The sequence below is a fragment of the Chiroxiphia lanceolata genome, chromosome 18 (genome assembly GCF_009829145.1).
Source record: "Chiroxiphia lanceolata isolate bChiLan1 chromosome 18, bChiLan1.pri, whole genome shotgun sequence".
Classification (NCBI taxonomy): Eukaryota; Metazoa; Chordata; class Aves; order Passeriformes; family Pipridae; genus Chiroxiphia; species Chiroxiphia lanceolata.
The window spans coordinates 1,843,705-1,868,901 of record NC_045654.1 but is presented as its reverse complement, the minus strand read 5'-3'; the positions used below and the strand labels follow the sequence as shown (position 1 = coordinate 1,868,901).

Genomic DNA, 25,197 nt, shown 5'->3' with positions numbered 1-25,197 from the left:
TGAGTGTGATTGGGCACTGAGCCGGATGAGCTGACTGGGCAGGCCGTCCACGAGCCCTGATTGGCCAGGCAGTTCCCAAGCGCTGATTGGCTGGGTAGTCCATGGTGGGCGGGGCTGCCCATGATTGACAGGCAGGTCGGTCCGTGCTCAGGACACAAGGGCAGGTTTTTGGGGAGCTCGGAGGGGGTTCCTCCCCCAGCCCCTTCCCAGCTGTGAGGGCAGACCTGGTTCTCTCCCCCCCGTGCCTGGAGCCCCCCCGGCACCCACAGGGAGTCCCCTCTCCCCTTGGCAGAGAGGGTACCGGGGACCCTCCTGGCAGCCCAGAACGTCCCCTCCCCTCCGGTCCCAATAAGTGTCTGACCCCTGGGGTGGTCTGGGTGCTGAGCCCCCCCAGGGTCCCTGCCCTGGCATCCCACCCGTGGCACGGGGGTGTCTGTGCCCCCCGGGGGTCCCCCCTCTCTCCTTCACAGAGGGCAGGACCCTGCTCTGCCCTGGGTGGTTCGGGCTCCCTTCCCAGGGCTCTCACTCCCTATTCCTGGGGGTCCCACTCTCTTCTCAGGGGTTCTGCTCTCTGCCCAGGGGGTTCATGCTCCCTTTAGAGGGCTCCCCATCCCCTTTTCGTGGGACCCTCACTCTGTCCTCGGGGTTCTCCCCTCCCTTTCCGAGGGTCCCACTCTCTGCCCAGGAGGGTCCATGTTCCCTTCAGGGACCGCCCAATTCCCATGGGGTCCTTAATCTGTCCTTGGAGGTCCCTGCTCCCTTCCCAGGACTCCCATTCTCTATTCCCGGGAGTCCTGCTCCCTGCCAGGGGGATGTGTGCTCCCTTCAGGAGCATCCCTCTGCTCCTCGGGGGTCTCAGTCTCTATTCTGGAGGGTCCCCCTGTGCCCAGGGGGTCCGTGCTCTCTTCGGGAGCTCTCCACTCCCTTCCCGGGGCTCCCAGTCTTCATTCCCAGGGGTCCTGCTCCCTGCCTGGGGGATCCATGCTCCCATCAGGAGCATCCCGTGCCCTTCACGGGGCTCCCATCCTTTATTGCCTGTGGTCTTGCAGGAAGCGAGCAGGAAGCTTGGGGGATTCATGCTCCCTTCAGGAGCATTTCCCTCCCTTCCCGGGGGTCCCACTCTCTGTTGCCGGGGTCCTGCTGTGCCCCGGGGCTCCCAATTCTCTTGCCGGGGGGTCCCCACTCCCAGCCCTTGCGAGCCCCTTTCCCACCGCATCCCCCCGCTCCCCCCGGGGCGTGGCCGCGGGGTGTCCCCGCACCCCCGGGGCTGCGGCGGCGGCGCGGGGCGGTGCCGGTGGCGGTGCCGGTGCCCTCCCCCGCTGCCGGTGGCGGGGGCGGAGCGGCCTCCCCGAGCCCTATAAAGCGGGGCGTCCGCGGCGGTGCCGCAGCGAGGGCGGGGGGGGTCACCATGAGCCTGATGCTGGAGACGCTGTTGGGCCCCCCGGGGGGGCTCCGCAAGGAGCCGGGCCGCGTTCCCCGGGGCTCCGCCGCCTCCAGCGGCTTCCACTCGTGGCCGGCGCCGGTGCCGGGGCGGGCGCGGGGCGCGGGGGGCGGCGGCGGCAGCGCGGCCGCGTCCTCCACCGAGAGCCTGGACTCGCTGAACGGCGAACCGCGGGCGCGCAACGAGAAGGAGCTGCTGCAGGTGCTGAACGACCGCTTCGCCGGCTACATCGAGCGGGTGCGGGCGCTGGAGCAGCAGAACCGGGCGCTGGCGGCCGAGGCGGCGGCGCTGCGGCAGCAGCAGGCGGGGCGCTCGGCCATGGGCGAGCTGTACGCGCGGGAGCTGCGGGACATGCGGGGCACCGTCCTGCGCCTGGGAGCCGAGAAGGGGCAGCTGCGGCTGGAGCGGGCCCGCCTGGCCGAGGACGTGGCGGCGCTGCGGGGGCGGCTGGAGGACGAGGCCCGGCAGCGCGGGGAGCTGGAGGCGGCGGCGCGGGGGCTGGCGCAGCGCTCGGCGCAGGAGGAGCGGGCGCGGGCGCCGCTGGAGGAGCGGGCGCGGGCGCTGCGGGAGGAGGCGGAGATGCTGCGGAGGCAGCACCGCGCCGAGGTGGGAGCGCTGCTGCGGGGGGCGCGCCCGGAGCCCCCCGCCGAGCCCCCCGCCGCCCTGCGCCCCGGGGTGACGGCCGCGCTGCGGGACCTGCGCGCTCAGCTGGAGGGCACGGCCGCCCGCAGCACCCTGCAGGCAGAGGAGTGGTTCCGCGGTGAGTGCGCGGGGAGGGATCCCGCTGCTCCCCGGGGACGCCCCTCCCCGGGAGGGGGTCAGAGGAAGGGCGTGCCCGGGGGCGCAGGGACCACCCCTCTCATCCCCGTGTGCTGCGCTCCGGGAGGGGGTGAGGGTGACCATGCAGGGACCCTCCCATTTAAACTGTGCTCCAGGAGGGTTTTAGGGTGTCCCCACGCCGGGGGAGGGAAAAGGGACCCCCTCCCATTTACACTGTGCCTTGGGAGGGCGTTAGGGGACCCCCACTCCGGGGGAGTGCAGACACCCCCCCCAATATACTGTGCTCCAGAAGGGTGTTGGGGGACCCCCCTCCAGGGAGGTGCAGAGACCCCCTCCATTTATCCTGTGCTCCGGGAGGGCATTAACGTGTCCCCACCCTTATGGCGGGGCAGGGACCCCCCAATTAAACTGTGCTTTGGGAGGGTACTAGGGGACCCCCACTCCAGGGGGAGGGCAGAAATCCCCCTATATCCAGTGCTCTGGGTGGGCGTCAGGGTACCCCCACCCCTGCCCCCAGCCCCCGTGCCTGTGGGTGCTGTGCCCCCTACTCCCGCCCTGCAGTCCCTTTCCAGGAGGGTGCCAGGATCACGGCACCCCGCAAGTTTTTGGGGTGCCCCCCCGATGCTGCAGGGTGTCCTGCTGGTCCCTGTCGGCTGGGGCGAGGCCAGGGGGGGTTGCAGTGCGGGATGGGGGGGGGCGGTACCGCATCCTTAATGCGGGGGGGGGAGGGCAGGGAGTGGCCCTTCCGGGGGAAGCTCAGCACCCCCGAGCCTCAGCACCCCCGAGCCTCAGCACCCCCGAGCCTCAGCACCCCTGAGCCTCAGCACCCCGAGCCTCAGCGCCCAGGGGCTCAGGGCGGGTCCAGCACCGCGGACAGCGGCGGTTCAGCACCGCGGGCAGCGGCAGCGCGGACCGGGGGGAGCGGGTCCCGCGGGGCGGGGGCTGTCCCGGGAGCCGCAGGACCTGCGTCCCACCCTTCCTGTCCCCTTTTCCTGTCTCCCCCCTCCCCATCCCTCGGGGTGTCCGCAGGGCGCTGCGGCAAACCACCCCTCCCCTCCTTCAGGGTGTGGTGATGCGGTGGGTGGGGGGGCTGTGGCACAGCCCGAGGGGGGGTCTGCGGCGAGGGTCTGCGCTGGGTGACGCCCAGGATGGCGAAAACACCCACCCAGCCGGTCGTGCCCGTCCTCCTCCACCCCCCCGCGCGAGGGAGGTGCCCTCCTTTGGCAGGGTCCTCCTTCACCTCCCAGGGCCAGGGCTGGGAAGGCAGCGAGCCCGGGGAGCCTGGGCCGGCTCTGCAGAGGACACCACGCGGGGATGTGAGGAATGGGGGGATCTGAGGTTCCCCAAGAACTGCAGCCTCCTTCCCTGCCCCCCTCCATGCCCCCTTTCCCGTCGCAGTGAGGCTGGACAAGCTGTCCGAGGTGGCCAAGGTGAACACGGACGCCATGAGAGTGGCCCAGGAGGAGATCACCGAGTACCGCCGGCAGCTCCAGGCCAAAACCACCGAGCTGGAGGCCCTCAAAGGGACCCAGGAGTCACTGGAGAGGCAGAGGCAGGACTCGGAGGAGCGGCATCACGCAGATGTCCTGTCCTATCAGGTAACCTGGCACGGGGAGGGACCCTCCGGCTGCCAGGGCAGAGCAGTGCTGGTGTTCTGGCTTCAGAGATGGCCAGGAGCTCTGGCAAATGCTCAGGGCTGTGTCCAGGCCTTCTCCAGCCCCCAGGGATCAGGTTCCCAGAGCCTGAGGGGGTGTCCAGGCTGTCGTGTCCCTCGTGCACACAATGTTGGTCACAAATGCCATGGAATTGTGTCCAAGGTTCTGGCCATGTCCCGTGTCCCAGCCCTGGGAAGTGAGGGCTGCACTGGGTGGTGGCCTTGGACTGAACACTGTCCCCAGCATGATGCCCCGTCCCCATCCATCTCAGGCTGGGATTTTGTGGTCACTGGACTTACCCAAGTGGTAGAAACATTCCCACAGCTCATCCTTGCTGGAGGGACTGCTGGGAGGAGGCTGGGGTCCCCCTGTTGGGTTTCCCCGAGGGAACCGGACACCTGGAACAGCCCCTGGACGTGTCCCCTTCATTGTGTGTCTGCGGGAGGAGGTGGCTGCAGACCCCTCTGTGAGAGCCCCTTGGTGCTGGAGACCAGGGGATGGTTTGGGGGTGCTCTGTGTCCCCCTGCTCCTGGGCACTGTCCCCCCACAGCCCATCTCACACCCCTGTTGCTCTGTCTGCCCCCAGGAAACCATCCAGCAGCTGGACAGCGAGCTGAGGAACACCAAGTGGGAGATGGCAGCTCAGCTCCGGGAATACCAGGATCTGCTCAATGTCAAAATGGCCCTGGACATCGAGATCGCTGCCTACAGGTACAGGGGGGTAGGGTGAGGGGGGGGTCTCAGCCAGGGCTGCTCAAGGTTCCCCCCTTCACACCTGGGCTCTTCTTGGTGAGGAGGAGGAGACCATCCATCCCCTCAGACCGACATCCAGCTGCATGATCCAGCCCTGGAGTGCGGAGGGAAGGGTGAGGGAACCTGCCCAGCCCAGGGTGTAGGAGCAGGAGGGTGATCCAGGACAGGGCAAGGAGGGAGATGGAGCTGCCAGCCCTGTCCTGCAGCTCCTGGTCACGGGAGGGGATGAGAAGCCATCACTGACTGCCCTACTCTGGTCTCTTCCTGGTAGGAAGCTCTTGGAAGGGGAGGAATATCGGCTCGAGACTGGCATTGGGATGCTCTCCTACCCCGAGGTGGTCCCCAAGGCTCCCAGCATCACCACCAACATCAAGGTGAAGAGCGAGGAGAAGATCAAGGTGGTGGAAAAGTCAGAGAAGGAGACGGTGATTGTGGAGGAGCAGACGGAAGAAATCCAGGTGACCGAGGAGGTCACGGAGGAGGAGGAGGCTGAGAAAGAGGCTGAAGAGGAGAAAGCTGAAGAGGAGGAAGAAGAAGAGGAGAAAGCTGAAGAGGGTGAAGAAGAGGCCAAGTCTCCCGCAAAAGAGGAGGCCAAGTCCCCAGAGAAACCTGAGTCCCCCTCAAAGGAGGAGGCCAAGTCCCCTGAAAAGCCCCCAACCCCCTCCAAGGAGGGGGCCAAGACCCCGGTTGTGAAGTCCCCTGAAAAGCCTGCAACCCCCTCCAAGGAAGAGGCCAAGAGCCCAGCTGTGAAGTCACCAGAGAAAATCCCAACCCCCTCCAAGGAGGAGGCCAAGAGCCCTGCTGTCAAATCCCCTGAAAAGCCACCAACCCCCTCCAAGGAGGAGGCCAAGACCCCCACGGTGAAGTCTCCAGAGAAACCTGCACCCCCCTCAAAAGAGGGGGCCAAGACCCCAGCAGTGAAGTCCCCAGAGAAACCTGCACCCCCCTCAAAGGACGAGGCCAAGACCCCCGAGAAACCCTCAGCCCCCCCTAAGGAGGAGGCCAAGAGCCCGGCGGTGAAGTCCCCAGAGACACCCGCAGCTCCCTCAAAGGACGAGGCCAAACCCCCCTCTGTGAAGTCCCCAGAAAAAGCCCCAACCCCCTCAAAGGAGGAGGCCAAGAGCCCAGCTGTGAAGTCACCAGAGAAGGTCAAATCTCCCGGGAAGGAGGAGGCCAAGTCTCCACAGAAGGAGGAGGCCCCGGCCAAGGAGCCAACCCCTGCTCCGAAGGAGCCGAAAGCCCCTGCCAAGGAGGAGCAGCCCAAGGAGGTGAAGGCTCCCACCAAGGAGGAGGGAAAGAAGGAGGAAGCTCCCAAGAAGGATGTCCCGGCCAAGGCAGAGGAGAAACCCAAAGAGAAGGTGGCTGCTGTGCCGGAGCCTCCAGCCCCACAGGTGAAGGAGACCCCCAAGCCAGGCCCCAAACCCGCTGAAGAAGGAAAAGCCGAGAAGGAAACTCCACCAAAACCTCAGCAGGAGGTCGGCAAAGCGGCCGCCAAGGAGGCTGAGAAGCCAAAGGCTGAGGAGAAGGTGGAGGAGCCAAAGAAGAAAGTGGAGGAGCCAAAGAAGGAGAAGGTGGAGGAGCCCAAGAAAGTGGAGGAACCCAAGAAGGAGAAGGTGGAGGAGCCCAAAAAGGTGGAGGAACCCAAGAAAAAGGTGGAGGAGCCCAAGAAAAAGGTGGAGGAGCCCAAGAAGGTGGAGGAGCCCAAGAAGGAGAAGGCAGAGGAACCCAAAGCCCAAGCAAAACCCAAAGATGAGCCCAAAGCCAGCAAGGACCCCCCCAAGGCTGAGGCCCCCTCTGGCAAGGAAGGCACGGCCCCGGAGCCGGCCCCCAGCGCAGGGAAGAAGTGAGGGGAGAGTCCTGGGTGCCAACGGGCACCATGGGCACGGGGGCTGCTCTGCCCCCTCCCCGAGGGCCGGGCCCGGGGTGGGACCCCCAGGCTGGGCTTCCCCTTAGCAATAGGCCCTGTGAGAGCCGCAGGGTGGGCGACGCTTCCCTCGCAGAACGTGATCCCCACATTTAACACTTGAATTATAACCCAGGAGAAGGGGGGAGACCAAGGGACACCCCCAGGGACACCCCTTCTCCTCTAAGTGCATTTATTCAATGTATGTGCAATGGATGGACGAGTGCAATGCAGAGCTGTAGCTGCTTGGGGGGGGCTGGCGGGGTCTGGGGGGAAGGACTGTCCCCTGGAGCAGCTGTGGGAGAGGCTGGGAGCTGCAGGAATGCTCCCAGGCACAGGCTGGGAGCTGCAGGAATTGCTCACAGACACACACGGGTGCACCAGGAACCTCAGCCCACTGATCTTTGCTTACTGTGCAATAACCAAATAAAAGTGCTTACGGAGACATACCGGCTCTGCAGGTCTGTCCTGGGGGAGGGAGGGAAAGGAGCAGGAATGGGGGTGGGATCTGTCCTTCCAGAGGGAAAACACAGCCCCCAGTGCAGGCACGAAGGACCCCCCGTGTCCTGGGGATGGAAACAGGGCCAGCCCCCTCCATGCTTTCCAAAGGATTTCAGTGTGTTTTGTCCCTTCTCTTTTTAAAGCCTGGCTCCCAAGGGACCGGGAAAACCTGGATTAACCCCAGGGCTGCAGCACTGCACTGAGGGCAGGGGCTGTGGGGCAGCAGCAGAGGGGCTGGCAGCCCTCCTGGGGGACGCATCTCTCTGTGGAGAGGGGGGCAGGAGCCCTCGGGAGCGGGGCTGGAGCCCCAGCTGTGCCAGCCTGGATGTGGGACAGGACCCACCCAGGGCGAGGCAGCAAGGAGGGGGCACAGCCCAACTCCTGGTGCCAAGCAGGGTGAACTGAGGGGCTGGGATGGCCCAACCCTCCTCCTGCCTCTCCCAGGAGCCTGCCCTGCTCCCCTCCAAGCCCCCCCAGTTGCAGGGATGGGCCGGGTGGGCTGGAGCCAGCGCTGCCAAGGACAGGCTGGGGCTGCAGTGCAGGCTCCGCACAAGGGCTATTTTTAGCCATCTCAGCTCCAGCCACCTCAGCTCCCCGAGGTGGGGAGGGAGGGCAGGAGACAGGCAGCATCCCAGGAAAAGCTGTCAGAGCCCAGGGATGGGACACAGGCCTTGCTGGAGCCCCCCCAGGCCCCCCCTGCCAGCCCTCCACACACACAGGACACACACACACGCTTCTCCTTCGCTTCAGTTTAATCCCTTTGGCTACAAAACCAACCCCAAAATCTTGGAAAAGGAGCTAAAATGGTGGGATGGGGACACTCCTCCTGCAGAGCAGACGAGATGCCCAGGGGGGGCTCAGCGATGGCTGAAGAACCCCTGGGGGTAGTTGAACTTGAAGGGCTTCAGGCGCAGGGGACCCCTGGAAGGGGAGAAGAGGGATCAGGAACCCCCTGGCACCTGCTCCCAGAGCAGACCCACACAGGACAGGCTGCAGGGCTGGCACCAGGGCACAGCAGTGCCACCAAGGTCCCTCCAGCACCGTCCCCCAGGGCTCTCACCTGACCAGGCGCAGACACATCTTCTCCTGGGGGAATTCCTTGGGCCCCTCCACGCTGGGATCGTGGGGCTCTGTCTCCAGGTACACGTCCAGCACCATGCACAGGCGCTGCAGCTGGTTGGTGAGCAGCTGGTAGCCCGGTTTGGGCCCCCACAGCTCCTTGTAGTGCACGTTGACCTCGCTCTCCATGGCCTGGGAAACAGGGATGAGGTTGGCACGGGCCTGGATCTCTGCTCCGCACTCCCAGACCCCGCTGCTGCACCCCCGTGCCCACCCAGCAGCTCAGCCCAACACCTCCCCTGTTCTGGGCACAGAACTGCTTGGGACACCCCAAAAAAGGGCCCCTCTGCCCACCCCCTTACCCGAATGTTGTCATCATTGCTGCTGTTCCGCTCCCCCTTCCAGTTCAGGCACAGGCTGAAGACGGGTGGGAGGGTGGAATATCCGGGATTCAGGACCACAGCAGCCTGGAGCTTGGCTGAGCAGGGAACAGGGGTCACCCCCAGGAAGGGGAAGGGGGAGGAACCCAAGGGAAAGGTGGAGGAACCCAAGGAGAAGGAGGAGGAGCCCAAAAAGGTGAAGGAACCCAAGGAGAAAGTGAAGGAACCCAAGGAGAAAGTGAAGGAATCCAAGAGGGAAAAGGTGGAGGAGCCCAAGAGGGAAAAGGTGGGGGAGCCCAAGAGGGAAAAGGTGGGGGAGCCCAAGAGGGAAAAGGTGGGGGAGCCCAAGAAACAGAGGGTAGAGGAGCCCAAAAAGGTGGAGGAGCCCAAGGAGAAGGTGAAGGAACCAAAGGAGAAGGTGAAGGAATCTAAGGAGAAGGTAGAGGAGCCCAAGGAGAAGGTGGAGGAGTCCAAGGAGAAGGTGGAGGAGCCCAAGGAGAAGGTGGAGGAGCCCAAGGAGAAGGTGGAGGAGCCCAAGGAGAAGGTGGAGGAGCCCAAGGAGAAGGTGGAGGAGCCCAAGGAGAAGGTGGAGGAGCCCAAGAGGGAGAAGGTGAAGGAACCCAAGAAGGTGGAGGAACCCCAAAGATGAGCCCAAAGCCAGTCAGGACCCCCTCAGGGCCAAGGTCCCCTCTGAGGAGGGCACAGCCCCAGAGCTGCAGAGGGGAGTGCAAAGCCCCAGGGCCTCCAACCAGGGGCATTTCCCACACAGACCCCCAGCAGCCGCCCTGAGGGTGTGTCTGGCACGGGGAGTGGGAGTTCCCAGGGGCAGGAAAGGCTCTCACCCGTTCCCCTCTCGATCAGGGCCATGTAGTAGAGGTGAGTGTCCTCAGCCAGGCCGGCCTCGATCACATCCTTGGTGTAGGGCAGCTCCTGGGGGCAGCCAAGGAGCAATGAGCTGGGGCCAGGTGGGAGATGGGAGGGGCTGGAAAGGGGCTGGAGAGGGGTTGCAAAGGGTTGGGAGGGGTTGGAAAGGGCTGGAAGGGGGTGGAAGGGGCTGGGAGGGGGTGGGAGGGGCTGGAAAGGGGTTGGGAGGGGCTGGAAAGGGGTTGGGAGGGGCTGGAAAGGGGGTTGGAAGGAGACTGGAAAGGGCCTGGGAGGGGGCAGGAAAGGGACTGGGAGGGGCTGGAAGGGGCTGGAAAAGGGTTGGAAAGGGGTGGGAAAGGGGCGGGAAAGGGGTGGGAAAGGGGTGGGAAGGGGTTGGAAAGGGGCTGGAAAGGGGCTGGAAAAGGGCAGGAAAGGGGCGGGAAAGGGGCGGGAAAGGGGTGGGAAGGGGTTGGAAAGGGGCTGGAAAGGGCCTGGGAGGGGAAAGGGACTGGGAGGGGCTGGAAAGGGGCTGGGAGGGGCTGGAAAGGGGCTGGAAAGAGCTGGGAAGAGCTGGGAAGAGCTGGGAAGAGCTGGGAAGAGCTGGGAAGGGGCTGGGAAGGGGCTGGGAAGGGGCTGGGAAGGGGCTGGGAAGGGGCTGGGAAGGATCAAGCCCCACGTTTGGCACCTACAGCGTAGTCCTCGAAGGGAATGGCCGCCCACTTGACGAGGCGGGACACGACCTTGGTGGGGAAGAGCTGCTGGCACTCACTGGACACCGGCACCACCCCGTGCTCTGGGGACAAGGACAGGGCCAGCTGAGCAGGGCAGGGCCGGGCACCAGCTCTGCCACTGTCCTGGCACTGTCCTGGCACTGTCCTGCCGGGGGGAGGCCCAAACCAGGACCCAGGATGTGCTTACCCTGCACACCCCACCCGGGGCTCAGCAGGAGCAGTGGAGGCCTGGGCTGGGATCCCACTGGATCCCCGGGCTGTGATCCCACTGCATTCTTGGGTTGTGATCCCCCTGGATCCCTGGGCTGTGATCCCACTGCATTCTTGGGTTGTGATCCCCCTGGATCCCTGGGCTGTGATCCCACTGCATTCTTGGGTTGTGATCCCCCTGGATCCCTGGGCTGTGATCCCACTGCATTCTTGGGTTGTGATCCCCCTGGATCCCTGGGCTGTGATCCCACTGCATTCTTGGGTTGTGATCCCCCTGGATCCCTGGGCTGTGATCCCACTGCATTCTTGGGTTGTGATCCCACTGGATCCCCAGGCCGTGATCCCACTGGATCCCGGGGCTGCACAACCCCTGACATGTGTCATGTGCAGTTCCCCTCCCAGCACGGCCCAAATCCCTTCCCAGTGCTGGGATGGCCATTCCCAAGGGGGTGCTGGGCACTGAGAGGGGCACAGCCTCCCCCTACCCCCCAGCCCAGGGCAGCTCCCTCACCCCTGCTGCCCTCCTGGACACAGGGAACGACTGGGAATGCTAAAGGTGACACCAGGCAGCTCTGCCCTGCATGAGGACCCTGCCACTGCCCCCCTCTCCCCAGGGATGGGTGGGAATGCCAGCAGGACCCTGCTACTGCACCTCTGTCCCCAGGGATGGGTTGGAATGCCAGCAGGACCCTTTCACTGCATCCCTGTCCCCAGGGATGGGTATGGAGTCCAACAGGACCCTGCCATTGCACCCCTGTCCCTAAGGATGAATGGTGACCATGGCAGGACCCTGCCACTGGATCTCTGTCCCCAGGGATGGGTGTGGAGCCCAGCAGGACCCTGCCCGTGGATCTCTGTCCCTAAGGATGGATGGGGAGCCCAGCAGGACCTTGCCCCCTGTCCTTAAGGAGGGTGTAAAGCCTGGCAGGACCCTGTCACTGCACCCCTGTCCCCAGGGATGGGTGGTGACCGTGGCAGGACCCTGCCCCTGCCCCTCTGTCCCCAGGGATGGGTGGGGGGCCCAGCAGGCCCCTGTCCCTGCCCCCCTGTGCCCAGGCAAGCTGGCACTCACCGAGGGAGGCGAACTGCTTGTGCAGGGCCAGGCGGGACTGCAGGCGGCTCCGCAGCAGCTTCACCGTCAGCTCCATGTGGCTGGCACTGAGAGAGTTGTCTGCAGTGACTGTGTGCTGTGGGCAGGAGGGGTGGCACTGTCACTGGCAGTGACTGTGTGCTGTGGGCAGGAGGGGTGGCACTGTCACTGGCACCCTGCAGCCCAGGAGCCATCAGCTGGGTCATTCAGTGTCCCTTACAGGGCTTAGACCATCCCCTCTGTGCCCCACACGCAGACCCAGCCCAGCCTGTCCCAGCCGTGGTGGGATCATGGGGTGGGAACCCCATCGCACCGTGGGTTGGGAGCAGCTCTGAGGGGACAGGACAGGACACGAGTGTCCCCAGAGCGTCCCCAAAGCTGCTGTGGGGGACAGGGGAGGGGGTGTGCCGTGCCTGAGGCTGGTCCTTGGGGAAGTGCAGGCCTCCCAGCTTCTGCACCCACACGTAGGGGTGCCCCAGCTCTGTCACGTAGTCACTCAAGGTCACGATGCTGTGGGGACAACAAGGAAGGGTCATGTCACCCCCAGAGCATCCCCTCACCCTGTCCCACCACTTCCAAAGCCTCCCTGAGAGGCCAGGGAGGGATGTGCCATGCTGGGAGTGGGGCACTCAGCCTAACCACCCCCCACTCACCCCACTTTGTCAAACTGGAACTGGTTGGCCGGGTTGGGGGTTTTCCTCCCGTGGTCTCCTGGGTAGAGGCAGTTGAGGAGGGAGTCTGGGGACAGCAGGTCCCTGCAGGAGGAGAGGAGAGGTCAGGCAGAAGCAGCCTGGGCTCCACATCTCTCTGGGGTGGCCACTAAGAGGCCCCAAACCCAGAGAAGGGGATTATGAGCTCCAGGAGTTCAGGACCAGAAGGGCTTTCCCCGAATTCCTTTCCAAAAGATCCATCTCCACCCTGGCTGGGAAGAAGATGGGAACTACAGGGTACCAACTTCCCAGGAGGCTGCTCCCTCTGGTGCAGTAAAACATGTCTGACTGTATTCCCAACCCTGACCCAGCACAAAGGGCTGTAGGATTTGGGGTGTGGCTCAAGGCACAGCCTCTCTGGTTTGGGGTGACACAGCCAAGGGCAGCAGGAGGGAGAGAACACCCCAGACAGGAACCTGAGCTGCTGTCACAGAGGGTTTGGGGAGTCTACAGTGAAAAAAGCACCCCAAGGGGACGGGGAGGCTGCACGTGGGACAGGCTGGGAGGCAACACCTGCTTCCCAGTGAGTCCAGACCAGCCTCTCCCACCTCCCTCTTCCTCAGGTACCTCCTCCTGTCCCAGGGAGAGCCACAGGAGAGCTGGTAGCTTGTGGGAGCTCCCTGGGCAGGCTCCCAGAGCTGCCACTTCAGCTGTTCCTCACCCAAACCAGGCTCCAGAGGACTCTGGGGAGCACGGGGAGAGGCAGCTGCATGTCCAGAGCTCGGGACAAGGTGACCTGGAGAGCAGGCAGGGGAGGGAGCTGCCAGGTACAGCCTGGGACAGGGAGGCTCTTACCAGCTTCTGACAGCTCTGCCAAACGTTCCCAATCTCCCTGATCCTGGCTTGTCATGGCAGAGGAAAAGGAGAAGGGTGCCCGGGCTGTGCAGGGCTCCTGGATCCCATGGGATCCCTGTCCCATGATCCCCAGGCTGTGCAGGGCTCCTGGATCCCATGGGATCCTTGACCAATGACCTCCAGGCTGTGCAGGACTCCTGGATCCCATGGGATCCCTGTCCCATGAGCCCCAGGCTGTGCAGGGCTCCTGGATCCCACAGGCCCCCCGAGCCCCAGGTTGGAGCCCCCCAGCCCCCCTTACCCGGCGCTGATGGCCGTGGTCATCTCCATGGCCGTGGTGACCTTGGCCTTCACCGTCATGACGTTGAGGTTCATCAGGTAGTGGAAGGTGAGGTGCAGCACGTTCTCATCTGGGCCGGAGCAGGGAGAGCATTGGTGGGACACTGCCCTCCTCTGCTGGGACAGCCAGGGCAGAGGGGCAGTGTGGGAGCAACTGGACCCACTGGAACCCCGGCATGATCCCACCAGCGCTTCCCAGGAAGTGTCTGCCAGGCCCAAGACCCCACAAGAAGAGGGAAGCTCCCAGCTGGATGGAGGAGCTCCAGGGCAAGGTCACCCCCCGAGCTCGGGGAGGCAGAGCTGATGGACCACCATGGAAGGCTCAGGAAAATCCCTCCACACCCCCAGCTCTCCCTGAGGACCCCGGGGTGCTGCTGGGCTGTCCCTGAGCCCTCACCTTTGCACTTGAGGTCGATGGTGACGGACAGGGGGTGTCTCTTGAGCATCTCCTTGCGCTTGTCGTCCAGCTGCACCCCCAGCGTGGGCCTGCGCCGCTTCTGGGGGGAGGAACAGCTCTCAGAGCCTTCTCCTGCTCCTCCCCAGCCCAGGGACACCCCCATTCCCACCCTGCTGCTCTTTCCTTCTCCTTCAGTCCCCCAAAATCCTGGTGCCACTGCCCCAGAGCTGCCCCGGGGACGGAGGGCAGCAGGAAACCCTCACCCAGCTCTCGTTCCTGTCGTTCCTTCAGCTCCCAGGAGCATCCCCACCCCTGGGACACAGAGCCAAGGGCCTGCTGGCCCCAAGAGCTTCCCCACCGTGAGGGGCAGGTCCCAGAATCACAGAACTGTTCAGGTTGGGAAAGATCCTTTGGATCATCGAGTCCAACCATCCCCCAGCACTGCCAAGGCCACCACTGACCCATGTCCCCAGGTGCCACATCCACATGGATTTTAAATCCCCCTAAGGCATGGGGACTCCACCCCTGCCCTGGGCAGCTGTGCCAGGTCTGGACAACCCTTTCCAGGAAGGAATTTTCCCAATATCCAACCTGACCCTCCCCTGGCACAGCTGGAGGCCGTTCCCTCTCCTCCTGGCCCTTGTTCCCTGGGAGCAGAGCCCGACACCCCCTGCCTCCCCCCTCCAGAGCCAGCAGAGCCAGAAGGTCCCCCCTGAGCCTCCTTTTCTCCAGGCTGAGCCCCCCCAGCTCCCTCAGCTGCTCCTGTTGCTCCAGCCCCTTCCCAGCTCCGTTCCCTTCCCTGCACAAAAGGCCCTTCCCTTTTCTCTTCCCCCCAGGAACAGCCCAATACACCCAGTGCTCTGCCACATGGTGGGAGTGGAGGCCCAGACCCCCCTCGGGCTTTGATGTTGGGGGCAACCAGCATCTGCAGCCTCTCCCCAGCATCCAGCAGGAATTATCTGCAGGATGAGCACTTCCTTGAGGGAGTGCTGAACAACCCCTGGTGCAGAGAATGCTTTTGGCAGGGGATGGACACAGATCCCTCCCTGTTGGACACCAGCTCCCTGCCCTCAGGCTATTTATACAAAGTGGAGCAGCTCCACCTGGGATGTGAGTGTGGTGGGACACACTGGAGCAGCTTTGCATCCCGGCTCTCCTGCATTTAGGACAGAAACTGGGAAATGGCACCTCCCTCCTGCCAAGAAACGTCTGGATTTAACACCAGTGCCCCTCCACACACGCTCACGGCGTGCAGGACCAGCTCCCAGCCCCACCCAGGCCCAGCTCTCCCAGCAGGTCCCAGGATCCCGAGGGAGCAGGACCCAGAGCTGTCCCTCACCGTGGTCTGCTCCTCCTCCGCGTCCGAGTCGCTCTCATCGTCTGCACAGAGAGAGGGGGGTGAGCAGGGACCACCCAAGGCTCAGTTCTCCCCCCACCAGCCCCTTCTCCAAGGGATGCTCTCCCACACATCCCTCTCCCAGCAAAGGCAGGAGCTCCCAGGAGCTGCAGACACACAGGAACACGTCCCCCAGTCAACCCTCAACTCACCCTGCGAGTCCTCAGGGGGCTTGTACAGGGCCTTGGCCTCCTCCACACTCCCTTCAATGGCCACCACCAGCTTCTTGTCTGCAGGGGACACAGGAGGACTGGGCTAGGGATCACCCTTCTGCTGGGAAAGGCACCCCTGCCCCCAAAACTCCTGCTTCCTGGCAGGGAAATCTCCAAGAAAAGGGTCAGTGAGAAGAGCAGTTGCCTGGAAGGTTCTGTGGGGCCACCACAGGGCTGGATGTCCTGGGCAGGATGGGGGCAGAGGAAGGAAAATGCTGGGTGTTGAGGGGCTCTCCCTGTTAACCATAGAGGCCAAATACTTATCAGGACCCAGGAGGGACTGGGGTCTGGCTGGCACAAGCAGGGATGAGGAGCAGTGTCACCATGGCTGTGAATGCCTCTGAGCAGGGACCTGCTGTGGCCAAGTGCTAGATGTCCTTCCATGTTCCCCTGCTCCCAGAGCGGCATCACAGCAGGTGACACCACATCCCTCTCCATCCACACAGCCCACTGGGATTCCTGACCCCTTCCAGTGAATCCCTCCCAGTTCAGGAAGCTCCAGAAAGCCCCTCAACACACAAAGCTTCCCAAGGGGATGAAAGCTTCAAGATGATCTGTGGGAACGGCCAGGGAAAGGCACCCCTTGTCCTGGAGTGCCCACCAACCATGGGTGGCACGAGGTGTCACCCCACGGGGTGACAGCTCTGGGGAGGCTGGGAGAGCACTGAGCCAGCTCCCAGGCTGCAGGGACATCCCTGCCGACCTTGGGAAGGGGGGAAGGGGTGGGAAGTGAGCTTCCCAAGCAGTTCTCCCAGGCAGGCAGCTGAGCCAACAAGGTTTCAAATGCTGCTGCCTCACTGCTCTGGCCATGGGGCCACCTGGGCTCAGCACAATCCGACAGCACATGGGCTGCAAAGACGCCCCCAGAGCAATGATTCCTGCAAGCAGGAGTGAAATCTGGCCTGTGGGACCCCAAACCCCTCTCCAAGGGCCGTGTTCCCCCTCTGTGCTCACCACAGGCCTGTCCGTAGGCGCTGGCTTGGACAAAGAGGACGTAGAGGGGCGGCGGGAGGTGCCGGGCGGTCTCGTACTGCTTGTGGGCCTGGTCGAAGGGCATGAACAGGTATTCCTGGACAGGCAGGGAGGCCTGGGAATGACAGGGACGGCCTTCAGCACTGGGAAGGGAGCAGCTCATCCTCCTCACCCTCTCCCGAGCCAGTGGGACATGGAGCCAGCACTGTGTTAAACACCACGGGCACGGCGAGCCCCAGGGAAGGGCTGGCCTGGCCTCGGCTGGGAAAGCTTTGGAGCTGAAAATAGCCCAGTTCCTCCTCCTGTTCTTCCCTCCCAGGGCAGTCTCAGGGGGCTGGAACAGCGTGGGACTCTCCAGGGGAAGGCCCATTTAGCGGCTCCTCTGGAATTGCCGCATAAACAAGGAGGCTCCAGAGGGGTCTGGGCACAAGGTGGAGCTGCCCCTCACCCAGCGGGAATGAAACATCTCCAGATCCAAATCCAAAGCAGCCCAGGCACTGCCCTTGGGAGCACGACCTCAGCTCAGCCCCCAGGACCTTGTCCCCTCCTGCAGAGCTCAGGTACCTGCATGATGCTGTTGAGCCGGGGCTGGAGGCTGCTCAGATATTCCTTCTTCACCTCAATCTCCTTCAGGATCTTCTCCTTGCTGGTCAGGCATTCCTTGTACTTCTCTGCCAGCCTAGGGGAAGGAATTCTGTTACTGCCACAGCCAGAGCTGCAAAACCTGCCAGGAGCCACCTGGGTGACAGGCCCCAGCTCTCACAGGTCACTGCAGGAGAGCTCAGACACGGGACAAACAACTTGCTCCTAATGCCAAGGGCAAGTGGAGGAAGGAAGGAACTGAGCAGAGATGGAAAATGAACAGGGAGACAGAAGGGAAGCTCAGTCTCATGCTCTGAGAAGGGGCAGCAAGTGGAGCTCTGCTCCCACACCAGCCACAACCCCATCAAGCTCCCAGAGAGGCTTTTCCCCTTCCTGTCATGTCCCATGGTCAAGGACTAACACAGAAAGCCCAGGAAAATGGAAGCTCACCACGATGCTCCAAGCCCTGGGTTTAGGGAGAACACGTTAAATCTCATTGCTGTTGACTGCAAGCCCTCTCCCAGCAGGAGCAGGGAAGCTGGGAATGGGAGTGAGCTGTTCAGGACAAGTCCTCTCTGACAGGGGACAGACCTGACACTGCAGGACTTGGAAAATGTTTCCAAGCAAAGCTGTATTCATGGGGGTCAACACACATCCCAACAGGCTCCTGCACAGGATTTGAGGCCCAGTTTTCCCACCCCTCCCCAAAACAGAGCTCCTGAAATCCCTGCACTCCCTCCAGAGGCACCTTGCAGAGGATTCCAAAGCCAATCCAGCATTCCATGGGGCTGCACAGCTCAAAGTACCAAGGTAAGGGATGGGTGGATGTGAATGACCCCAACATGGGAATTACCCAAAGCACCACTGGCACCTGCTCCTGAGCAGCTGGACAGCCCATGTCCACTCCAGCAGTGGGAGGTGCACAATGGCATTCCCTGGATACCACGGAGTGAGGATTAGGAATTCCAAGGCATCTCAGCAATTTAACTGTGGGTCTCCACGAGGTTTGCAAGGATCATTTTAACCAGAACCCTCAGATCTCCAGCTGAACACTCACTGTGTGTGCCTCAGGCAGAGCCAGCTGGGGGATCCCAGCTGTGCCCTCCAGCGGGAAAAGCAGCCAGGTTTGAGGGCAGGGTCTGGGAGAGGGGAAGCACAAGGGGCTGGAGTCACCCAGCACCCACCCAGCACCTCTGACTGCTCTGCTCTGCCGGGCTGCCCTCAGGCAGCACTGACCGGCACATTCCATGAAGGATCTTTCCAGAAGGCTGGCCCTGGACGCTGCCTGACTGCTCTCCAAACACAGGAATGCTGGGTCATGTTTGCTTTTCCCACGGGGCAAGAGTCAGGGAGCAGCTGAGCCCCAGGACAGTGTGACAGGGGGGATGTTTGGCAGCAGCTCCAGCCGTGCTGAGCCAGCCTGGGCTCCTTCCTTGCAGATGGAACAGGGATCATCAGGACATGAAAGAAAACTCCCTGACCTGTGGAACAAGGATCACACCAAGCCCAGCTCCACACACGGGGAATCTCCCAGTCACACAATAAATGTGTCACTTGTTCCACACTGACTGAGCCAAGAGGATCAAGTGAAGGTGAAAACCTTCACCCTCCTTGTTTGCTCTCCCAGCAGCTCCAGGTGCCTGTCCAGATCCCTGGAATAGGGACATCCAGCAGCTCCAGGTGCCTGCCCAGATCCCTGGAGCACGGACACCCAGCAGCTCCAGGCTGTGCCAAGCCAGGCTGGGCTCATTTTGCTCCTTGCAGACGGAACAGGGATCATCAGGCAGTGAAAGAAAACTCCCTGACCTATGGAAAAAGGATCCCACCAAGCCCAGCTCCACACACAGGGAATCCTGAGCCAAGGGCTCAGCCAAGCAATACATGTGTCACTTGTTCCACACTGATCCAAGGGGGATGAACTTTCATCCTCCGTGTTTGCTCTCTCAGCACCTCTGGGTGTCTGCCCAAATCCCTGGAGGAGGGACATGGAGCAGGAACACCCAGCAGCTCTGGGTGCCTGCCCTGATCCCTGGAATAGGGACACCCAGCAGCCCCAGATGTCTGTCCAGAGCCTGGAGCAGGGACAGGGAGCAGGGACGTGGAGCAGGGACAGGGAGCAGGGACGTGGAGCAGGGACAGGGAGCAGGGACGTGGAGCAGGGACAGGGAGCAGCGGCATGGAGCAGGGACATGGAGCAGGGACATGGAGCAGGGACATGGAGCAGGGACATGGAGCAGGGACATGGAGCAGGGACATGGAGCAGGGACATGGAGCAGGGAGCAGGGACATGGACATGGACAGGGACACTGCTGACCCACCTCTTGCGCTGCTCCAGCTCCCAGTCGAGCCGGGCCAGGGTCTGCTGGTGGGGCTCTGCCAGGGTGATGGCAGGGCGGCTGATCTCAGGGGGGGCCTCTCTGTAGAACTCCTCCAGGCTCACCAGCTCGATCTCCTCGTGTTTGGACCTGCAGGGACAGGTGGATCAGCTCAGGGAAGGGTGGGAAGTGCTGCAGCACAGCCAGACTCAAGGTATCCCGCAGGAGAGTGTTCCACCGGTGCTTCCTGTCCCAAATTCCCTCTCTATGTGAACCAGCCCCATCAGTGAGCTGAACCTGCTTTCTTCTCCACTCTCTGTGCCTAAAGGGGCTCCAGGAGAGCTGGAGAGGGACTAGGGACATGGGAGGGAGGGACAGGACAGGGGGAAATAGCTTCCCACTGCCAGAGGGATATTGGGAATGAATTCCTGGCTGTGAGGGTGGGGAGGCCCTGGCACAGGTTACCCAGAGAAGCTGTGGTTGCCCCTGGATCCCTGGAAGTGTTGAAGGCCAAGTTGGATGGGGCTTGGAGCAACCTGGGCTGGTGGAAGGTGTCCCTGCCCATGGCAGGGGGTGGAATGGAATGAGCCTTGAAGTCCCTTCCAGCCCAAACTATTCCATGACACCTGGAACACCCACCCTCCTCCCACAGGGGGCTCAGGCAACGTGGCAAGAGCTCCCAAACGCTGGAATCCTCCACCCCATCCCAGACACTTTGCTCCCTCTGCTCTCTGGCCAAACTCACTTGAACTCCAGGCACTTGGTGATCTCCTTCTGCAGGTGCATCACCTCGTAGAGCAGGTTCTGGAGCTGCAGGTGATACGCGTCCACCTTCTGCTTTGCCTGGAACACGGACACGGCCGGAGCAGGGATGGAGCTGTGCCTTCCAGGAGTCACCAACACCCTCTCCCTCACCACACCCCCTTGGCACAGCTGCTTTTAGGCTAGGCAACAATCTTTTTGGGGGGAAGAATGACGTTTTTATGGGGAAGCAAAGATTGTGACATGGGACTGATTTTTCTCCTTCCAGCAGGTTTCAAAGCCAAGGAACAGGACAGACACATGGACTGAGTCCCCTCTCCAAGAATTCCAGAGCTTCCAGGGCAATCATACACCCCTTTATGCACCAGATGGGCCTTTCTGACCCCTCATTATGTTCAAGACAGAGGCAGACACCCCTTCTTCATGAACCATTACAATTACAGCTCCCCTGCACCCAGCAGGAGTTTTCCAGGATCAGATATTTTAATGAACTGGGGAAGCAAACATTGTGACACCAGACTGATTTTTCTCCTCCCAGTAGGTTTCAAAGCCAAGGAACAGGACAAGCACATGGACTGAGTCCCCTCCCCAAGAACTCCAGAGCTTCCAGGGCAATCAGGACAGGCACATGGACTGAGTCCCCTCTCCCAGAACTCCAGAGCTTCCAGGACAATCACACACCCCTTTATGCACCAGATGGGCCTTTCTGACCCCTCATTATGTTCAAGACAGAGGTAGACACCCCTCCTTCATGAACCGTTGCAATTACAGCTCCCCTGCACCCAGCAGGAGTTTTCCAGGTTTGGATCTCCAGATAAACCTCCAACCCAATCCCCACGCCCTGGCTGGTGTGTAACTCTTCACACAGCAGCAAGAGTCCCACCTCCCCCTAAATCCCAGCCCGGATGCCCCTTTACCTCGTGGGTCTGGTCCCTGCCTTTCTTGAGGCGGATGTGGGCCAGGCGGTTGAGCTTCTTCAGGGTCATGAAGTGGACGCAGCTCTGGACGCGCCGCTCGTCGATCTCCGAGGCCTGGGGGGTGGGAAGGGGGCTGGGATCAGCAGGGATGGCTGGAACCAGGGAGACCCTTCCCTCAGGGAATTCCCGCGGGTCCCGGCACAAAACGGGCTCCACACTTTGCCAAGTTCGTGTCACTGGGGCTCCCCAGGGAGGCTCCTGCTGCTGGATCACAGGGACCCGCTGGAAAGAACTGGGAGGGGGGCCCAGGCTCCTCAGAAATCACTCCAGGGATTTTTCACAGTGGTAGGAACAGGGGTAGTTGAGCCTCAAGCACTCAGGTGTCCCAGGAGCCTGGGACAAGGGAGGTTGTTCCATTCCCAGGGCTCAATCCCTGCTCCAGGAGTCTGGGATAAGGGAGGCTGTTCCATTTCCAGGGCCCAATCCCTGCTCCAGGAGTCTGGGACAAGGGAGACTGTTCCCATTTACAGGAGTTCAATCCTGACACGGCAGCCTGGGACATGGGAAGCTCTTTCATCTTCGGGGCTCAATCCCTGCTCCAGGGGCCTGGGACAAGAGAGGTTGTTCCTTTTCCAAGGCTCAATCCCTGCCCTAGGAGGCCAGAACAAGGGAGGCTGTTCCCATTTCCAGGGGCTCAATCCCTGTCCCAGCAGACTGGAACAAGGGAGGCTGTTCCCACTTCCCTGATCCAGCAGCCTGGGACAAGAGAAGCTCTTTCCATTTCCAGGGCTCCATCCCTGTCCCAGGAGCCCAAGACAAGGGAGGCTGTTCCATTTCCAAGGCTCAGTCCCTGTCCCAGGAATCTTGGACAAGGGAAACTGTTGCATTTCCAGGACTCAATCCCTGCCCCAGGAACATGAGAAGCTGTTGCCTTTCCCTGACTCTCCCCAGGAGACATCACAGCTCCTGCTCCCATTCCTCTGGGATTAATGGGAAAACACCAAAGGACAGACCCACTCCACCACATGCCAAGGCCTCTCCTTACGTTTTCCTTGATCCCCCGGCTCTTCAGCTCCTGGATCTCTGCCATGAGCCTCTGGAGCTCCTGGCAGGTCTCCCTGTAGAGCTCGTAGTCCTTGATGGGGTCCCGCAGATCCACCTCGCTCTCCTCGCTGTAGTACCTGACATCCTGCAGAAACAAACACCACATTCCATGGCTCATTCCTCCCACTGGGAAGGGCTCTGGGAGACACAGACCCTGGGTCTGCCTGTGAATCCCATGGCTTTACATACGGAGAGGACTCAGGAATTCACAGTGGGAGTTTCAGAGGCTCTGGGGAACAGTCTCACAAATCCAAAATGGTTTGGTTGGGAGGGACCTTAAAGATCATCACATTCCATGGGCAGGGACACCTTCCACTAGCCCAGGTTGCTCCAACCTGGCCTTGGACACTTCCAGGGATCCAGGGGCAGCCACAGCTGCTCTGGGAAACCCGTTTTCCCTCAGGGAAACAGGAGGCCAGCCCGGAGCAGGAGTGGGAAGATCCCTGATCCCTGTGCAAGCAGGTCCCTGATCCCTGTGCATTCCATACCTGGTCGGTGTCTCCCTTGCCCCGTTTCCCCTCCGGTGGCACATCCGAGCGGATCACCTTGGGCTTCCTCTTCTTGCTGGACTCCGAGGACATGGTGGGGGCAGCAGGGCTGGGGATGGGCACAAGGGGGAGTCCGTGGGGGCACAAACCACCTGGGATCAGGGCTGTCCCAGAATCCCTTCCCCAGACTGTCCCAGGCTCTGCAGGATCCCAGGGCAGCCCCTGCACCTCCCACCCCCTCCCAGCCCACCCCTTCCCAGGATTTCTCCCACCAGCTTCTCCCAGCCCCAGCAGCAGAGAGGGTCTGGGGTCTCTGCTCCACCACAGCCTCCCATGCCAGACCAGGACCCTCCACTCCCCCCCTCCACTGAACCCCCCCAGACCCCAACACACCAGACACAGGGTCTCCAGAGCCTCCCCCCAGACCCCCAGCGCTGTGGGACTGGGGGTCTCTGCTCCTCTGAGCCCTCCAGACTCCCAGCACACCAGGCCCTGGGGCTCAACCCCTCTGGAGCCCCCAGACCCAGCACAAAGGGCCCAGGGGCTGCACTTCACCTGAGCACCCCGACTGCCGACCCTCCCCTCCTCCAGAGCCCCCCCAGACCCCCAGGCAAGGAACCCACCCCTCCTCCAGAGCCCCCCAGACCACAGTGCACCAAACCCAGGGGCTCCTGCTTCACCAGAGCCCCCCCAGACCCGGGACCCTCCCCTACTCCGAGCCCCCTCACACCCGAGACCCTCCACTCCTCCAGAGCCCCCAGAGCACACCGGATCCGGAGTCTCTGTTCCTCCAACCCAGCCCAGACCCCCGGATCAGGACCCTCCACCCCTCCGGACCCCCCCAGGCGCCAGAACAGCGATCTCGGGGCTCCCCGACCCCGAAACCCAGCACGGCGGGCCCGGACCCTCTGCCCCTCCCCAAACGCTTCCTCCCGGAACCCTTCCCTTCTACTGAGCCCCCCCCCAGACCTGCAGAACCCCAGACCTGGGACCCTCCGCTCCCCCTGAGCCCCCCCAGACCCCAGCACACCGGACCCGGCACCCTCCACTCCTGAGCACCCCCAGACCCCCAGCACACCGGACCTGCGACCCTTCACTCCCCCTGATCCCCCAGAGCCCAGCACATCAATCCCGGGACCTCGGACCCCTCCAGAGCCGCCCAGAATCCCAGCACGGGGCCTCCCCTCCCCCTGAGACCCCCCCGAACACCGATCCCGGACCCTCCGCCCCTCCCCGACCACCAACCCCGGGACCCTCCGCTCCCGGAGCCCTCCCCACACCCTGCACACCGATCCCGGATTCCTGTTCCCTGTGCCCCCCGGAGCCCCCCTTCCCGGGGGTCCCGGTGCCCCCCCCGGGGATCCCGCTCGCTCCCCGCTCTCACCGCGCTCCTCACGCACAACAGCCTCCCGGAAGTGACGTCACAAAACAAGAGAGTGCAGCGCGGCGGGAGCGGGCGCGGGGCTGCTACAGCGCCCCCTGGCGGGCACCGCCACCCTGGAGGACCGCGAGCGAGGGGTGTGGCCCTGAGAATGGGGCGTGGCTTCAGCAAAGGGGCGTGGTTTATAGCGAAGGGGCGTGGTCATGGCCCCATCCAGAAGCCCCGGGATTCCCGCGATGGGCCCACGGGTGGGCTGGGGGGGCTCCTGGGGCACACGGGCACCCGCAGGAATGGGGGTGCTCGGGTAGGGGGTCCCGGAGGCGCTGAGGGGGATCCACGGGCTTGGGGTGGGATCAGTGATGGGACTGGGGGGGGCACGGGATGGGGTCCTTGGTGATGGAGGGGGGTATCCGTGGGGTTAAGGGGATGCGGTCCCCCGTGGTGCCGGGGGTGTCCATGGGGTCGGGATGGATGCCCGATGCGGCTGGGGCACACAGGGGCTGGGGGGGCACGGGATGGGGTCCCCAGTGATGGCGGGGGTATCCATGGGTTTGTGGGGCTTGGATGGGGTCCCAATAAACTGGGGGTATCCATGGGTTTGTGGGGGCTTGGGATGGGGTCCTCAATGGGTACACTGTGGGTACCACAGACTTGGAAGGGCAGGGGCGGGTGATACCCCAATAGCACTGGGTGGATCCATGGACTCGGGGGATCACGGGATGGAGTCCCCAGTGGTGCTGGGGGGATCCTTGGGTTTGGGGTGGGATCTCTGATGGAGCTGAGGGGGGGCACAGGATGGGGTCCCCCATGGTGCTGGGGGGATCCATGGGGTTTTGGAGGCTTGGGATGGGGTCCCAATGACACTGGGAATCCATGGGTTTGGGGGAGGGGGTCATGGGACGAGGTCCCCAGTGGCACTGGGGGTACCCATGGGCTTGGAGGAGCTTGGGTTGGGGTCCCCAGTGATGCTGGGGGTACCCAGGGACTTGGAGGGGCATGAGAGGGGGTCCCTAATGGTAATGGGGGGATCCAGGGACATGGGGGGCACTGGGGGTATTCATAGGCTTAGGGGGGTACAGGATGGGGTCCCCAGTGATGGAGGGGGGTATATATGGGGGGGTGCTTGAGATGGGGTCCCCAGAGACACTGGGGGTATCCATGGGCTTGGGATGGGATCCCTGATGGGGCTGGGGGGGCACAGGATGGGGTCCCCTGTGGTGCTGGGGGGATCAATGGGTTTGGAGGGGCTTGGGAGGGGGTCCCAATAACACTGGGGGTATCCATGGGCTTGGGGGGAGCATGGGATGATGTCCCCAGTGGTACTGGGGGATCCAGGAGCTTGGGGGGGCATGGGAAGGGTCCCTGATGGCATTGAGGGTATCTGTGGGTGTGAGATGGGGCTCCCAGTGGTCCTGGATGCATCCATGGGCTTGGGGGGGCATGGGATGGGACCCCCAGAG

The 25,197-nt window shown here is 62.9% G+C and overlaps 2 protein-coding genes across 11 annotated transcripts; one reads left to right on the top strand and one right to left on the bottom strand.

Annotated features, from left to right (window-relative positions):
- Positions 1-1,388: 1,388 nt before the first annotated feature.
- On the top strand, positions 1,389-9,150 carry NEFH (neurofilament heavy). 9 transcript variants are annotated; one of them, XM_032705934.1, is made up of 6 exons: positions 1,389-2,201; positions 3,620-3,819; positions 4,463-4,587; positions 4,901-6,260; positions 8,648-8,689; positions 8,972-9,150. In XM_032705934.1, exons 1-6 carry the CDS (start codon positions 1,409-1,411, stop codon positions 9,119-9,121), a joined length of 2,670 nt encoding a protein of 889 aa, XP_032561825.1. In that variant the 5' UTR covers positions 1,389-1,408; the 3' UTR covers positions 9,122-9,150. The 9 variants fall into 9 exon arrangements, with proteins under 9 accessions (XP_032561825.1, XP_032561830.1, XP_032561832.1 ...); XM_032705939.1 differs by lacking the exon at positions 8,648-8,689 and having other exon boundaries at positions 9,014-9,150; XM_032705941.1 differs by lacking the exons at positions 8,648-8,689; positions 8,972-9,150 and having other exon boundaries at positions 4,901-5,303; positions 5,745-6,977.
- THOC5 (THO complex 5) lies at positions 7,771-23,795 on the bottom strand. Of its 2 annotated transcripts, none has more exons than XM_032705942.1 (20): positions 23,741-23,795; positions 22,357-22,465; positions 21,810-21,953; positions 20,765-20,878; positions 19,831-19,928; positions 19,089-19,235; positions 16,753-16,867; positions 16,171-16,303; positions 15,157-15,234; positions 14,948-14,988; positions 13,609-13,708; positions 13,174-13,282; positions 12,021-12,122; positions 11,781-11,877; positions 11,350-11,464; positions 10,026-10,129; positions 9,315-9,402; positions 8,455-8,570; positions 8,094-8,284; positions 7,771-7,954 (listed from the first exon to the last, which is right to left on the bottom strand). In XM_032705942.1, exons 2-20 carry the CDS (start codon positions 22,447-22,449, stop codon positions 7,891-7,893), a joined length of 2,049 nt encoding a protein of 682 aa, XP_032561833.1. In that variant the 5' UTR covers positions 22,450-22,465; positions 23,741-23,795; the 3' UTR covers positions 7,771-7,890. The 2 variants fall into 2 exon arrangements, with proteins under 2 accessions (XP_032561833.1, XP_032561834.1); XM_032705943.1 differs by lacking the exon at positions 23,741-23,795 and adding an exon at positions 22,679-22,683.
- Between the last annotated feature and the right edge of the window lie 1,402 nt (positions 23,796-25,197).

What these genes read in the sequence shown, in the direction of transcription:
- NEFH (XM_032705933.1), top strand. Translation starts at nt 1,409, where the DNA reads ATGAGCCTGATGCTGGAGACGCTGTTGGGCCCCCCGGGGGGGCTCCGC. An exon ending in CAGATGTCCTGTCCTATCAG is followed by an intron (nt 3,820 to 4,462) that starts GTAACCTGGCAC and finishes GTCTGCCCCCAG; the next exon opens with GAAACCATCCAGCAGCTGGA. An exon ending in ATCGAGATCGCTGCCTACAG is followed by an intron (nt 4,588 to 4,900) that starts GTACAGGGGGGT and finishes TCTTCCTGGTAG; the next exon opens with GAAGCTCTTGGAAGGGGAGG.
- THOC5 (XM_032705942.1), bottom strand. Translation starts at nt 22,449, where the DNA reads ATGTCCTCGGAGTCCAGCAAGAAGAGGAAGCCCAAGGTGATCCGCTCG. An exon ending in GCCCCCTGAGGACTCGCAGG is followed by an intron (nt 14,989 to 15,156) that starts GTGAGTTGAGGG and finishes CTCTCTGTGCAG; the next exon opens with ACGATGAGAGCGACTCGGAC. An exon ending in TTCCCTTCGAGGACTACGCT is followed by an intron (nt 9,403 to 10,025) that starts GTAGGTGCCAAA and finishes GGCTGCCCCCAG; the next exon opens with GAGCTGCCCTACACCAAGGA.